The 16,996-nt window shown below is 35.5% G+C and overlaps 1 protein-coding gene across 7 annotated transcripts in view; it reads left to right on the top strand.

Moving 5' to 3' along the window:
* Positions 1-16,996, top strand: part of LOC143254306 (uncharacterized) — a 269,977-nt gene that overhangs the window by 56,881 nt on the left and 196,100 nt on the right. Inside the window, exons 1-2 of one of the 7 annotated variants that reach the window (XM_076509259.1) lie at positions 10,157-10,220; positions 16,503-16,591. The exons of 5 other annotated variants lie outside the window; for them this stretch is intronic. In XM_076509259.1, coding sequence (XP_076365374.1) covers positions 16,529-16,591 — 63 coding nt within the window. In that variant the 5' untranslated portion in view covers positions 10,157-10,220; positions 16,503-16,528. Of the gene's footprint in view, positions 1-10,146; positions 10,221-16,502; positions 16,592-16,996 lie in introns of those variants that run through there. One more of the 7 variants, XM_076509264.1, reaches the window with a different exon arrangement.

The following is a 16,996-nucleotide window of genomic DNA, read 5'->3' as shown; positions in this document are numbered from 1 at the left end:
CTCAGTAAGTAACAAAATTAATTCCCTTACCCAGTAAGCAATAAAATCAGTTCTCTTATCTGGTAAATAAGAAATTCAGTTCCCTTACCCAGTAAGTAACAAAACCGATTCCCTTACACAGTAATCAACAAAATCAGTTCTCTTATCTCGTAAGTAAGAAATTCAGTTCCCTTACTCAGTAAGTAACAAAACCGATTCCCTTACACAGTAATCAACAAACTCAGTTCCCAGTTCCATTCTCCTCGTATGCCATTGCAACCGTGAATCTGATCTTTCACATTTTACAGGAACATTAATTACCACGTGGCAGACTAGCACTGACCTCTCGTGGTTATTTCAGTGAACAACTTATAATTTTTTTTGTTCACAAACAGATATGAAAACTGATACTGTTGATAAAATCTATACAGTAAATTTGTAAAGCAAGTCTGATATGAAAGAAACCTTACTTTCTGTGTCTTGAGTGAGTTTTTTGCGTCGGCTTTGAGAAAAAGGAGATTGTTATACAAGTACCGACGAAGCCTTTCGTGTAATACCAAAACTCTTCAGCCTAGCTGGGATACAACACACTGTAGTTTTTGTAGCTGTGGAGTCACTATTTAGACTATCAAACTGCTTGAACAAACGTTTCGGTGCAAATTATGTTAAGTTAGAAAAGTGTAATTTTTTATCAAATTTTTTTTGAGTCACGAAAAACCATAATAAGTATAAGGATTTTTAACGCTTCTTTATTAATTTATATTAACACCACACATTATCGATTATTTTAGAAGTAAGATCGCCAGTAGTGTCATGATCAGTGTAAAATGCTAAACACTTATGGTCGTATTGTAAGTGTTGAAACGTCAAACACTATGATTAAATGTAGAATGCTGATACACTTTCATCCTATGAGCGAAACGTCAAACACTACTGCAATTTTTGTGAAAGTTCTTGAGAATACATTAAAAGGGAAGGGTAGGAAAATCGTAATAAATATTTCGCACTTAGTAAACATTCGGTTAGAGATATCATTTCCCGTCCCCATGGTGCAGCGGTAAGTCTACGGATTTACAACGTCAAAATCAGGGGTTCGATTCCCGTGGGTGGACTCAACAGATAGTGTAATGTGGCTTTGTTATGAAGAAACACACATATAGAGCTCCTTTTTATAGGGAAGAAGTTACTTGTTAGGTTTGTGTACACTAATCCAACTCTTTGGGTTTCAAAAACTAATCGAGTCTCATCTGTTCTCGTTCAACCCTTTCAAAATACTAATTTCACAACATCTGTCATAGTTTGTCGCAATCATTCTAAAATTAAGTTAACAAATAACGTGTGTAAGTTTCACACAGTTTATTGTCTTATGATGATATAACGTGCTCTGAAATAACCTCAAGTATGTCAGATTTTTGTCTTTTGTTATTCCTCGGTAAACCTAAAGTGGAATATGACCTATTAATAGGCTTGGACTAAAAGAGGAAAAAAAAACCTAACTTATTTCCACTGATATACATGTAGAACAACATACAAAATAATGCCCATATGGTTAAACAGGTGCTTCTCGAAGTCTTCAAAGCTCATGGAAAATACGGCGCAGCCTCGAAAATGAAAACTTTGTTTGAGAAACGTGAAGAGCACCTGTTTAGCTGCAAAAGCGCCACCTCGTGAGAAGAAAAGATATTCGCAAACATCGAAAACTCGGAGACCTTTATTTAGTTCTCTATATGTGTATATATATATATGTGTGTGTGTGTGTATGTACATAAAATTGTTTGTATTTCAAACCTGTGCTACAATCAGCTTTTAAAATTATTCCTTACAAACATGGACAGGCATTCTTATGGAATTATTCCTTGAAAATCATGCATTGAATCTTAAAGTATCATAGAAATTATTGTGTTGCAGTTACAATGATTCTATAAATCAGCTATTTTATGTCTTACTATTAATGAAGCCTTACCGGTGATAGCTATGTTTTGGTGGCACTAGAACGTCGTATATCAGATTTCGCTGCCCAGTTTTAATGCTTTGTATGCTTGTTTATATATAGGCGTATTTTATTCAGAAATAGTGTATCGATGGTATACGCACCAGGCGAAAATGATCGATTATTTGGATTATTTGATCTCAGCAAATCAAAACAAAGTTATGTCCGTAGTGTCCTTGAGAAACGTGTTCACCATTTTTCACCATATGGAAGTTAGAATCATGCTAAAATGCATTAACTACATATTAAACACAATGTGTGCCATTTCTCGAACGTTGTGTGCGCACGTTATGTACGTGTATAACGCAGCGTACGTTACCTTCACCTTTAGAGTTCCTAACATGAAAAAAAAAAAGTAGGGCAGGAGCACGTGCTTTGTTTTGTTTGATTGTTATTGCTGGTTATACGACCTTGGGTAAGCGGCACTGAGTGTGTGTGTGTGTGTGTGTGTGTGACAAGCTTTTCTTCTCCTTGTATTCATAACGAAATGCTGGTACTTTTTTATAAACGTACCTGCTTTTGGATTTTCTTTTAGGCAAATAAAACCTCTGAAACTGTGTTTTCAATCTTATTTGGCTTTTCGGTTATCTATGATGAACGGAAGATTTGTTTTGCTATCTGCGATAGTCGTCTATAATTTAGTAGTGTAAGACTAGAGGGAAGGCAGCTAGTCATCACCACCCACCGCCCACTCTTGGGCTATTCTTTTATCAACGAATAGTGGGATTGACCGTAACATTACAACGCCCCCACGGCTGAAGGGGGCGAGCATATGGAAGAGATTTGAACCCGCGGCTCTCAGGTTGAGAGTCGAGCGCGCTAACCACCTGGCCACGCTGGGCCTGACTGAAAGGCTCTCATATAAAAAATGTTTATCTTTTTTTCTTTCTAAAGTGATGTACTTTAAGTAGTATTGCAGAATAAGATAAACTCAATATTTATTCACAAAGTAAATCCACTTGGGAGACTTAGTTCAGTGCATACAGGGCCCTTCCCTATTTTTAAAAAAAACGCTTGTAAAGAAACATATAGATGTGTATACTGTGTGCATATATGTTCAGCTTAATATCCCACGTAGGTTATTGTTGTTACATTACTAGCTTGTCCATGCATTATGAGACGTTACATTGCATTATAAGCTTAGGTTTCAGTTTTGTGACATAATGCCAAGTGTATGGATGAGTTGGTACTATTGTCCCAACAGTTGGCAGTTTGAGGTTTAAAATCTCTACATAGGGAGGATCAAACATGTAGTCTTGAAATATTTTTATGAGAACAGAATATATGCTTTACAGCAAAAATCATACAAAAGTATCATATGAAGGGGGGCCATAATGGAGACCTGACCGAGGATTCTTAGAACCTTAATTCTACTACAAATCTTACAGTTTTTTTCCGATAGAAATATTTACATAATTCAGGGAAAAGGAAAAAAAAAAATTGATTGGCCAGGATAATGTGCAAATCATGAGATATGGGGGGCTTGTCCCCCATAAAAATTTGGAAAATAGTTGCTCTTAGGTTGGGTTTTACTGTAACTGATATGAAATATTAATCATTTGCTTGCTACGATTCACAAAAGTAAGTGTTCAACGGCACTTGTATTCACCATAGCTACAAGCAAGCACAATAACGTACAGTCGCATATTACTCATGCGCTTTATAACGTATTATTAGACTGATTCATACATAATACTATAAGTCCATCTATATACCCAGAAACGATCTGCGTAACATAAGTTAATGTTTAAATAGCCCCACAGTCACTGTGATAACATGTTTATCTAGCTGCTTGTTGTCCAATTGTCTTTCGCACTTGCCCTGACGCACATGATCGAACGTAAATCTTTAACATTTATAATGTTCTGATCCAGTAACTGTGCAAATAATATCAGTTTCAGGGGATACCCAGTATACGAAACTAAGAATCGTTTTCATTAGGAAAATGGAAGAGCGAAAAGTTGAAGTGTGTGTGATGATAATTTATGGTTTTCGTTGTGAGTCCAGCTGTATGAAGCTCATTTCAGGAAGAAAATATACGAAAAACATGCAACACCAAACCAGCCATCGTGAAATTCGCAAGTATTGAACACCCTAGTGCCTACGTTTTAATAAATAGTGTATCCCCTCTGTTGTACGTGGGGAATTTTACGTCTTAATTAAGGGTCCAATTGTGATTTTATTTGTTATTGCACCTTTCATGAGTAACGCCGCTTTAATGATAATAGGAATAACTTCGTCGTCACTGATGCTGAGTAGCCGATACTTCCGTCATTGTCACTGATGCTGAGTATCGTTACTTTCGTCATCATCATTGATGCTGAGTATCGTTACTTTCGTTCTCATCACTGATGCTGAGTATCGTTGCTTTCGTCATTGTCACTAATGCTGAGTATCGTTATTTTCTTCGTCATCACTGATGCTGAGTATCGTTATTTTCTTCGTCATCACTTTCGTCGTCATCACTGATGCTGAGTATCGTTACTTTCGTCCTCATCACTGATGCTGAGTATCGTTACTTTCGTCATCGTCACTAATGCTGAGTATCGTTACTTTCGTCCTCATCACTGATGCTGAGTATCATTACTTTTGTCCTCATCACTGATGCTGAGTATCGTTACTTTCGTCCTCATCACTGATGCTGAGTATCGTTACTTTCGTCATCGTCACTAATGCTGAGTATCGTTACTTTCGTCATCGTCACTAATGCTGAGTATCGTTACTTTCGTCCTCATCACTGATGCTGAATATCGTTACTTTCGTCATCATCACTGATGCTGAGTATCGTTACTTTCGTCCTCAGCACTGATGCTGAGTATCGTTACTTTCGTCATCGTCACTAATGCTGAGTATCGTTACTTCCGTCGTCATCACTGATGCTGAGTATCGTTACTTTTGTCCTCATCACTGATGCTGAGTATCGTTACTTTCGTCACCTTTTATCTAATAAGTTCTGTGAAGTCTGCTCTGCGCCTAATTCTAAATACAGTAGGTAATGGGAATACACGATGCTCTATACTTGGTAAGTTGTAGATGCGTGTAAGAGGTATGGAAACAAATCAATAAATAACGTATACGATAATTATAAGTGTGTTATAATCCTCGGAGGAAATAATTAACTCGTCAGTTTTTGTTTTTCAATAAATACTGCAATTACAACTAGTGTTATTACATACGAAGTGACATTTATAACGTTCCTAGTTCAGTTAGATGATCCATTTTTTATATATTGTGATATATCTGTCTACCCATCACATAAATGTAAATCTGGCTTGGAGTTACCACGATTTACGCGTCTTCAGTCAGAATGTTTTCTATTTCCCATATAAACGTAACTGGGGCTGAGCTATGAGGTAATCTTTCCACTGTGACCTTTTGTTGTGGTTTTTGCTGTTCTACTACTATGATGCCTTACAGCTTATTCTGAGTGTCTTTATTTCACAAGTTGTTTCAAGCTTTATTTGCTTTCGATTAGAGCAAGCTTACAGCTAAACTAAATATAAGATCTGTTATCAGTATAGCTAAATTAAATATACCCTCCTTTCGTTTCTACTTATGAAGATTAATAATGCATTGTTTCTTAAGACGAATACCCTTACTGTTAGCAATGTTTTCGGCCGTAATCCCAGTAATATCTCTGTATGTTCGTATTGCTGAATGCTGCAAAGTTAACGAGCACAAAATACATTAATAACTATGTTTTACCGATAATCAAGCACACATCAACTAACAACCACACGTGTAAAGAAAGATAGGAGAACTCCTTTTCTGGATCATATACATTATGACGTCAGAGTCCTACTATATTTATTCCATCAATTCATAAATCTCGCTTTCCTTGTTTTAAAATTTTAAATATGGTAAGAAATTATTATGTGGCAGAAGAACAACGCTTTAATAATAATTTTAAATATGGTAAGAAATTATTATGTGGCAGAAGAACAACGCTTTGATAATAATTTTAAATATGGTAAGAAATTATTATGTGGCAGAAGAACAACGCTTTGATAATAATTTTAAATATGGTAAGAAATTATTATGTGGCAGAAGAACAACGCTTTGATAATAATTTTAAATATGGTAAGAAATTATTATGTGGCAGAAGAACAACGCTTTAATAATAATTTTAAATATGGTAAGAAATTATTATGTGGCAGAAGAACAACGCTTTAATAATAATTTTAAATATGGTAAGAAATTATTATGTGGCAGAAGAACAACGCTTTGATAATAATTTTAAATATGGTAAGAAATTATTATGTGGCAGAAGAACAACGCTTTAATAATAATTTTAAATATGGTAAGAAATTATTATGTGGCAGAAGAACAACGCTTTAATAATAATTTTAAATATGGTAAGAAATTATTATGTGGCAGAAGAACAACGCTTTAATAATAATTTTAAATATGGTAAGAAATTATTATGTGGCAGAAGAACAACGCTTTGATAATAATTTTAAATATGGTAAGAAATTATTATGTGGCAGAAGAACAACCTTTGATAATAATTTTAAATATGGTAAGAAATTATTATGTGGCAGAAGAACAACGCTTTGATAATAATTTTAAATATGGTAAGAAATTATTATGTGGCAGAAGAACAACGCTTTAATAATAATTTTAAATATGGTAAGAAATTATTATGTGGCAGAAGAACAACGCTTTGATAATAATTTTAAATATGGTAAGAAATTATTATGTGGCAGAAGAACAACGCTTTGATAATAATTTTAAATATGGTAAGAAATTATTATGTGGCAGAAGAACAACGCTTTGATAATAATTTTAAATATGGTAAGAAATTATTATGTGGCAGAAGAACAACGCTTTAATAATAATTTTAAATATGGTAAGAAATTATTATGTGGCAGAAGAACAACGCTTTGATAATAATTTTAAATATGGTAAGAAATTATTATGTGGCAGAAGAACAACGCTTTGATAATAATTTTAAATATGGTAAGAAATTATTATGTGGCAGGAAGAACAACGCTTTGATAATAATTTTAAATATGGTAAGAAATTATTATGTGGCAGAAGAACAACGCTTTAATAATAATTTTAAATATGGTAAGAAATTATTATGTGGCAGAAGAACAACGCTTTGATAATAATTTTAAATATGGTAAGAAATTATTATGTGGCAGAAGAACAACGCTTTAATAATAATTTTAAAAAGCTAGATTAAATAGTTTACGTTTCATAGCAATATCCGATTAGTTCGATATCATTCACGCAGGTGTATCATTCTGCCTGTTACACTGCCACCTTGTGATAAGAATGCACACTAATAGAATACAATGTAATTTGTTCGTAATCTATTTCCTTATAAATTTGAACATGACAGAAGCTGTCAAATTTGCGAATGTGTGATTAACCCTAATCTCCTGGTTTATCGGTCTTCTGTTTGTCTCAACACAACATGAGATCGCAGAAAATTCGACAAAGTAAAACACGAAGGCATAAAATGTGCTCGTCTTCATATTTACTGTCATGTTAAATGTCTCATGCTGGTTGAAAGAAGAAAACATTCCTGCTATATATGCTGTCATTTAATCTCTTAAGCATAGATGGTGTTACTGAGTGGCTGTCTTCCAGTCAGTATTTCACAATTCCAGATGACAACAGACAGGCTTAGTAATTCTACCGTCGATACAAATACAAAACTAAACCAGTTATTTCTCGAGGACATAAATCATTGCACTCGACACAGTGCATATAGTGTAGCAATGCGTTTAAGAACAAAACAAACCATTTAGTGGATTCTTAATTTGAGCTTGAATTATCATAGCGTTTTTTTTACTGCTGTGATAAACTGTGTTAAATTTCGATAAATAACTGATTTTTAAACCCCATTCTCTGTTTTTTTCTTTGTCCTTCAGTAACATAATTCAAAAGATATAGTGAACCAAAATATACTTTCGGAATCGTAGAAGCGCAGATAGCCCTCGAGTAGCTTTGCGCGAAATTCAAAACAAACGGGATTCTCAGAAATCAAAAATACGAATAGAGATAAAAACAAAGACGAGATATTAAGTCAGCCATAATTTAGGAATGCTAGGAGAGAAAAGAAAGTTTAAATGCAGTTCACTGTTCAACAGTGTAACTACCAAAAAAAAAATATATATATCAAAACTATAATGTTAGACATTTAAACAGATTCCTTTCTATCACGGTTTACTTTAAGGATGATGTCGTGTTTACAAAACAGAATTGTATTCTCGTTCCCCAGTACGCCAAACAACAACAAAAAATAATAAAAGCTCATAATAGAATTTTTATCGTTTCAAGTATTAACACGGTGCTTTGGTTTATGGAAGATTACAGATGTCAGCTTATATCGTACTATTATGACAGGAACGCAATGTAGATTTTTTTGTTTGTTTTGTTTTTTGAATTTCGTACAAAGCTACTCGATGGCTATCCGCGCTATCCGTCCTTAATTTGGCAGTGTACCACTAGAGGGAAGGCAGATAGTCAACACCACCCACCGCCAACTCTTGAGCTACTCTTTTACGAATAAATAATGGGATTGACCGTTATTTTATAACGGCAACATGACTTAAGGGGCGAGCATGTTTGATGTGATGGGGATTTGAACCCGCGACCCTCAGATTACTAGTCGAGTGCCTCACCCACCTGGTAATTCCGTGTCATATTTGAAGACAGATGGCGCTGCAGTGAAATAAAAGGATATAACTTTGAATTAGGCTTAACTTTAATTTCCAAAGTCAACTCTTATTTTTTTCACTTTTTTTTAAAAAAAAGACTTTTACACTATGGATTGGACACAATGAGATTTATATACACGGTTTTACAGTTAAATAGTCTAGTGATAACGTGACGCTGTGTATTTAATATTAAAGCAAAAAAAATATAATTAAAGAAATTAATTTTTCGTAAACCCCAATGTTACAAGAAACAGACAATGAAGGATAATTCATTATAAAATTCAGAACTGAGAGCAGTCGACTTGCTCACGACATTTTTAAATGGTCCGTAAAGACGTGCGAGTCTAGATGTGATGTAGTTCGTTACATCTTTTAACTGTATAACCAAAGACTAATTACTGACCGTTTCGTCAAAGGGTGATTTGTCAAAGCGAAACGTGAAAGAAATTAGATCCTGATGTTTTCCTGCTGTGCAGTCGATCGTTTTTATACAGACAACTACCTACAATACTCCGCGCCATCCGTCTACCATGTATATATACATCACGTGGATTTTTTTATTTATATATAAAGAGATTACGTCTTTGTTCTCTCTAAAGCTTTCACTCTTGGATGTCTCTTTATCAGTGGGGCATGCGAGTCAATCGGTCTTCATGCATTACTGTCAAAAACATTGAAAAAGTATAGCTCCGAGAAATCGCGGTGAGATCACGATAAAAAGATGAAAGTTATCTCATAAGTCAGTGTCAGCTCATTAAAGGACACACACATAATCATATTTCTCTCATACCAAATTGAAATTTAGATGTTTCGCAGTTTGATTGATTAGTTTCGAGTATAAGAAAAAAGGAAAATGTGTTTATTTTAAGATAGAAAAATGCCACGAAACACGTGCATCCGAATCACAAAATATGCATCGTATTCATAAGCATTCAAAATCCACCTACTTTAGGTGTGTATAAAACGACTGATTCATCGCGACTGGACCTACAACGCTAGAAATCGGGTTTCGATACCCGTGCTTTGCCCACAAAAGCGTTTGCTTGTTTGTAAAATAGGTCTTACTTTGCAGATTCAATCTTACAAGGTACATCTGAGCTAGTTGTTATGGAAACTAATCTTTCAAGTGTCGTTAATCGGTACTAGCAACAGAACTCGGTATTTCACGGAATGCTGTAATCTATCGGTAATAAGCTTTATGTTATATGAATCACTAAAGTTCGTTTCAGTTGCCTGTTTAGTTGTCTATGTATTTGTCTGGGAAGTTGTGCTGGTAACAGAGAAACTACTGAAATAAGAAGCCTATAGCAAAATATATTTATGATACGTCCAATCTGTGCAATAAAACGAGAATATGTGTGTTTCGCTTCTTCCCCTTCAGAGGGCGTCGTTTAGTATATCTATGCTTGTATATTTCGCTAATTTATATATTTAACACTCCTAAGGGGTGTACTTTCTCATCTTTTATATAATGAGTTTGTTTTTGGTTTTGTTTTTTTCTTTTCAGAACCCTCTCCCCTCAGTGACTCAGCAATACACTTGAGTGCTTATTTGCTAAATATCGAGGCTCGATACCTGTGGTGAGAACAGCACAGATATCTCACTTTTTAGCTTAAAGTTTAAATTATGAAAAAGGGTTTGTTATAATAATTTTTATGTATATCATACAACCACGAATTTGTTTTTATTCATTGGTTTAAATGTTCAACTATTCAGTCACTGCGAATCTTCTCTTATTAGTTTCACAGTTCACTGTTTAATTATTTTTCTTATGACATGTTTATATATTTATGTAATGTACTTCTCTATTTCACTCGTCGATTCTGACCTACCATAAAAGGACCCGGCATGGCCAGGTGGTTAAGGCACTCGACTTGTAATCTGAGAATCGCGAGTTCGAATCCCCGTCGTACCAAACATGCTCGTTCTTTCAGCCGTGAGGGCGTTATAATGTAACGGTCAATCCCATTATTCGTTGGCAAAATAGTAGCCCAAGAGTTGGCGGTGGGTGGTGACGACTAGCTACTTTCCTTCTAGTCTTACGCCGCAAAATTGGGGACGGCTAGCGCAGATAGCCCTCGTGTAGCTTTGCGCGAAATTCGAAACTAACAAAACCTATCATAAATCCTAGTGTGCCTTTCTTTATCTACCTTTTTTTTTACACATATGTTTGTCAACGTTTTATCAAATCCTTCGGTGTTACAACAATTCTGCCATTCTTGAATTTATCGGTATTTTCGCACACATACATAGTTATATACATATGTTGTCAGGTTCGTCGATATATGCGCATTCAAAGCCAAAAGAAGAATAAATAGGCAGATAAAGAGACAAGAAAAAAAAAAGACATCTAGTGCCTTTGTGGCGTCAAAAACAAACATGGCTGTGGAAGCAGATCTCTCAAGAAACTCTTTTGAATAATTTTCATATTCCGGTGCCATCGGTAAACTTGTTGCGTTGCCAATGGTAATTAACCGTAGCTTGAATACATTTGTTTTGATTATTTCTCTGAGATCACAAAAGATGCAGGCTTTACTGGCACAGCGTTCTAATTTTCACGTCTTTTGTTTTGTTGTTGTTGTTAAGTAGAACTGATTGAAAACACAGAAGTTTTATGCCTCGTGCTGGTACAGCTTTCCTTTCATTCTATTTCTAAAAGGAAAAAAAAAAAAAAAAAAAGCAACAGGTCCAAAATAAAGTCTTCATCCTTTCACGGTAGATGTCAATGATATCCGTAAGAACCGATCATTCTTTTGGACATGTAGAATAGAATGTGTGGGGGAAAAATAGGGGAAAATTTGGCGCGTTCCAGTTCCTGGTAAACAGGGAAATTTAGTCTGCTGTTAGATTTGACAATCTGCAGCCGGAACCGAACAAGCATGAAAGTCTTGCTGTTAGGTAATCCTACCGGAACAGATTGTCCTAAAGCAAATTGCATGAAGTATTCGCTTACAACGGCGTTACAGGCACCTGCGCGGAAGAAAGGCTGCCAATACCTTGCGTTTGCTTTTGGCCATCCCTTTAGTCTATAATTGGAATAATTTTTAAAACCTTTGGGCCTCTCACTACGCAAATCACTTTGTGTATACTTATATATCCTTATATGTATTCCTAGGTTCTAACTACTTCACCATCTTGCATTCATACATAAATTTGCATATAAATAAAGACGTAATAAGCGTTCAAGTATTTTTCGATAGCACAGTTTCTAGCTATTTATGGATTTGTCTTTGTAGTATCCTAGTCATTACGTACATTTCTCGAGAGTTCGTTTTTGTCAATTTTTCGAATTTTGATGGTAGTTGATGAGACTTACGAAACCAAGGTTTCTGCGTTCAAGCAAACCTCGTATTTGTTAAGCGCGGGTTCGTTGATCATAGTTACACCAAACGTTCTGGAAATAAAATCTTCCATTTCTCCATTAAAATTTTCTTTAAGGCTCACCAGTGCCAACTGAGCATGCTCTAACATTCCATTAAAAAATCTTGAAATCCGGGACCACATCTAACCTCGCCGATTTTCTAGGGGTCCAACCGTTAAAATAAAACGCCCGGGTGGGTGGATAAGCCTTATCCACAAAGGTGGACCTCACGAAATTAGCCAGTAAATTAAAGTGTCTCTTTATACGTACCGACACTACCCGCTGGTGTTTGTCTGACTTGCCCAGAAATTGTCTCTCGGTGTGGCATTGTTGACAATCTTATACGTAAGACCACCCGTTCTGTTAAGGAATGTCCTTTACCAAGAATGTTGGTTTCAGGCCCTAGACACTAAGAAATATTTACATCCATTTTTATTTATTATTAAAGATCTGAACACACCCATGTGTATATAAAGACTTGAGTTCATGTAAGCTCTTTCTTTATGGAAACAACTATCATACTGTTTCCCTTTCCATCAACTTAGTTATATATTCTGTTCTTATACATATAGTAATGGAAATAACTGTGGAAACTCGCAGATGATACAGGAAAACACACAATGGGTAATGTATCTATAAGTTCCATTTATCACGAGTACAATGCCTTATCATAAGAGTTAAGGTTGAACACGTTGTATAATGAACCAGCATTTTGTATATGTTTTAATTATAACAGTACACCTTGTTCAGGTACTGTCCTAAGTTTAACGATGTATAATTATGAAATATTGTTTCATATGTCCTGTTGCCTGCTCACAATTTGACCTTATTAGTTCCGTAGATGCTCATACACTGTCAATAATACTCACAACATGCCTTTTTGCAGGCTAAGCCATGGTTGCAAGTGCTCCATTACATTTGTTTTTCAGGTGTCATTTCACCACAAGTACTACATGCTTGAAATTATTTATTCTCTGGGGATAAACAACACTAGTTAAAATTTGCTTGGACCTTTCGGCAGTCAGGGTGTCATCAATTTTATGTAGATCTCAAACACCATTGGCTGAGATGCAGACCACACTCGTATTAGACCCCAAGCATAATTTACTGCAGATGTTGTATACTAACCGATGTGAAACAACTTAAAACTGGATTCGTCGGTAAAATGCACCACCTTCCATGTTTGTTCATTTCGATGTTTGACATCTGACACCCATCTAAACCTTTGGGTTTGGTTATTTCTTCTAAGCATTTATTTTCGCGTGACATCATACTGTTCCAGAGGTAACATCCACATCTATACATACAGCTAGGTCATAGTTATATGTTGCATTGTCGTTTATTATGAAGAGAAATTCCCTGAGCTAATAAACATAATTTTAAGGAGTTCGAGATTTCTATGTTGATCTTTCTATTATCAACAGTTTCAGTTTAACGTGTTTTCTTAACATTCCATATCTGTAATACCGAAACGTGAAGTTTCGCCTCAGTACTCAATTAATACACGTTTGTCATGTTTGTCATGGGAGCCAAGAGAACCTTGAATTTCTTCACCATGTTACTACTGTAAATGGTATGTTGCTGTGGTAAGTCTAATTGGTTGTAAATTACTATCTACTATTTACATTTTATTTCTATCATTATTATTACATTTTTATGTATGTGCACATATATTTCATTTTACGTTTATCAGAAGTTTTCCTTTTTTTTATTTCGTGCAAAGCTACACGAGGGCCATTTGAGCTAGCCGTCCCTAATTTAGCAGTGTAAGACTTGAGGAAAAGCAGCTAGTCATCACCACCCACCGCCAACTCTTGAGCTACCAACGAATAGTGGGATTGACTGTAACATTATAACGCCCCCACGACTGAAAGAGCGAGCATGTTTGGCGTGACGGGGATTCGAACCCGCGACCCTCAAATTACGAGTCGAACACCTTAACCCACCTGGCCATGCCGGATCCTTTTTGTCAAATAAGCAGCCCACACCCATATTGAGTTAGATTTAACAGATTCGACGCGGAATTAATCCTAGCCTGAAGCCCTGTGATTATGTTTGTTATGTGCACAAGGCTGCACAATGGGTTACTCACACTCCGCCAATCACGAATATCGAAACCCAATATTTATCACTCTAAGCTAATTAGCTACAGCACAAATATCGGGTACCGTGGTTGAGCACTTTGAATAATGTATATTGTTTACTGTCTTCCAGAAGAGATAATAGTTGGCCCAACATGGCGCTCTTCTCGTAATCTAAGAGTCGCAGGTTCGATTTCCCATCGCATCAAACATACTCGCTTTATCAATCCTCGGAGCGTTATAGTGTGACGGTCAATCGCACTATTCGTTGGTAAAAGATTAATCCAAGAGTTGGCGGTGGGTGGTGATGACTAGCTGACTTTCCTCTAATCTTACACTGCTGAATTAGGGACGGCTAGCGCAGATAGCCCTCGTATAGCTTTGAACGAAATTCAGAAACAAATAGGTAACAGTTATTATTAATAATTATTCATGCGTAACTTAAAACTCTTAAAAAATATGTTTGTTGTTTGTTTGTCTCCAATAAAGTAGCATCTTGCTGTTCTTGTTTTTTTCCAGAATAACGTTTAAGAGAACAGAATAATCTTGGTTCTAGAAACCCCATTGTTTGTTCCAACGAAACCGGTTCTGTTTGCTTGATAGAAAAGCATATTTTTGGAGAAACCAGTAACATGTTGTCCATATGAAAGGAACTACTTGCTCATATCAAAACCATTTAATCATGTCTATAGGAAGCAACGTTTTGCTTATTCTTATAGAAACTAGCTTAATAATGTCTATAAAAAAACAACACATGACTTGCTCTTATGGAAACCATCTTAACAATGTTTATAGGAAAGCAAACATCACTTGCTCTTATGGAAATCGGTTTCATAATGTTATATCAAATCAGTACATTGTGTGCCCTAAAGAAATAAGCATCTTGTATTTTCTTACCTTTGTTCCTCTTTTGTGGACAATATTCAACACGTGATATTATCTTTGTGGAGTTGAACACCTCATTTAACCGTTAATGGAAACCATGATGGTAGAGGAGAGACCACAACGGTATCCTTGGGATATGTATTTATCTTATGTGTCTGCTGTCATGTCAGGAAAGAACAGACAGGTGTACGCTGTTAAGGCTAATGGGTGACTGCAGTGGGTAGTTTGAATGATGATTACTACCTCTCACCCCCACCTCCTAAAATGAGGCCAGGCTATACGCAGTTTACTGTAAAATAAATTGCTGAATGAAAATAAATATAACACAATATATCTCAGTAATATTCGATTCTTATGTTTGGACATTGTATGTTTGTTTGTTTTTTGCAGAATTCAGAACCAAAGCAATAACCAAGGGCATATGAACAACCAATCAGCATCGATTATTATGCAATTTAATGTGTCATTTGCTTATATTGCGTCCTGTGGAACGAAATGTCTTTTGTTTTGTCTGTGTGAGAGACTCTGAAAATAATGTAACTGGTTTGTTTGTTTGTTTCTTTTTGAATTTCTCGCAAAGCTACACGAGGTCTATCTGCGCTAGCCGTCCCTAATTTAGTAGTGTAAGATTAGAGGAAAGGCAGCTAGTCACCACCACCCACCGCCAACTCTTGGGCTACTCTTTTACCAACAAATAGTGGGATTAACCGTCACATTATAAAGTCCCCACGGCTAAGAGGGCGAGAATGTTTGATGCGACGGGAATTCGAACTCGCGACCCTCGGATTACAAGATAACGCAACTGTTTTAAGTGTGCGATCTGTTTTATTGAAATCTAATCGTACGAAGCGTCACACCACTGGAAATTAATCATAATATATTGAAAGTAACGCAATCGTCACGTAATTATTATTTTTTTCCTTGCTAGTAGTCGTGTATTTTTTCTCTCAAGTGAGATTTCGTAATTAAATTTATACAAAATTCTACATTTTAGTGAAACGTAAACCTGTTTAGTTATGTCCCCTAGTGGTTTGATCGTAAGTCTAAAGGCTAACGATGTTAAAATTCGGGTTTCGATAACCGTGGTGGGCATAGCACAGATACCTTATTACACAGTTGTGTGTTTAACCAAAACCAAACCAAAATATTGAGTTACAGATATAAAGAGAACACAATTGGATCTATTGAAATAATGTAGTGAAATATAACTTTTGTTTCTAACCTTAAACAATTCTAATCGCAATACAGAATTTGTCTTCGTTACAGGAAGCGTTTAATAATGCAAATAATAACCTTTATATCGTTTTGATAAATTTCTAATTGCTCAATTATCGACCACTATGTTAACAGAAGTTAATCTTGTCGTAGCTCTTAGCTGAGGAATAAAAGTTCCTGATTTCTGCTTAGTATTTTGAATATTCTTTAAGTTAAACATATTAATACAAAAGAAGGAATATATATATATATGTTTAAGATATATGACGTAGAATAACAATAATAAAAGACATCTTTTTTCCTCTTTACGCATATACTAGACAACTCACCAGGTGGCGTAGTCTGCATGAATCACTTTAGTTCTACCCAAAGAAGACGGAGAGGTGAAAATAATGGTACCGCTAAACAAGTGCGTAGATAACATTGGGGAAAAAAAAAAAAAAAAAAAAAACGAAAAGAAAGGATTATATTCGGGTTCCATTTTAATAGGCTCTTGGTTCTCGTAGGATTAATGAAACTAGGCTTAATATCACATTATCTATAGGTAGCTAGTAATGTTAAAAATGCAACAATATTATAGTGTTATTTAATTTTCGTAGTGCGTTGGTGTATAGAAGGTGTTTTATTTCTCAAAATAAACGACCTTGTAAGACCAAATTTATTTTTCTTTAATTAACTGGACACTTAACGTTTCGCTTTACAGCTTATAAAGGAATCGTTCCACTGAAACTCTAATTAACAGTACGAAGTTTCAGCTCCGGTTTCTATTTCCGTGTTGTTTGTTTTGTTTTTTTGAATTTCGCACAAAGCTACC

This window comes from Tachypleus tridentatus, chromosome 6 (genome assembly GCF_004210375.1).
Source record: "Tachypleus tridentatus isolate NWPU-2018 chromosome 6, ASM421037v1, whole genome shotgun sequence".
In the NCBI taxonomy this organism is placed as follows: domain Eukaryota; kingdom Metazoa; phylum Arthropoda; class Merostomata; order Xiphosura; family Limulidae; genus Tachypleus; species Tachypleus tridentatus.
The sequence above is the reverse complement of the archived record's forward strand: the minus strand, read 5'-3'. Positions and strand labels throughout refer to the sequence as shown.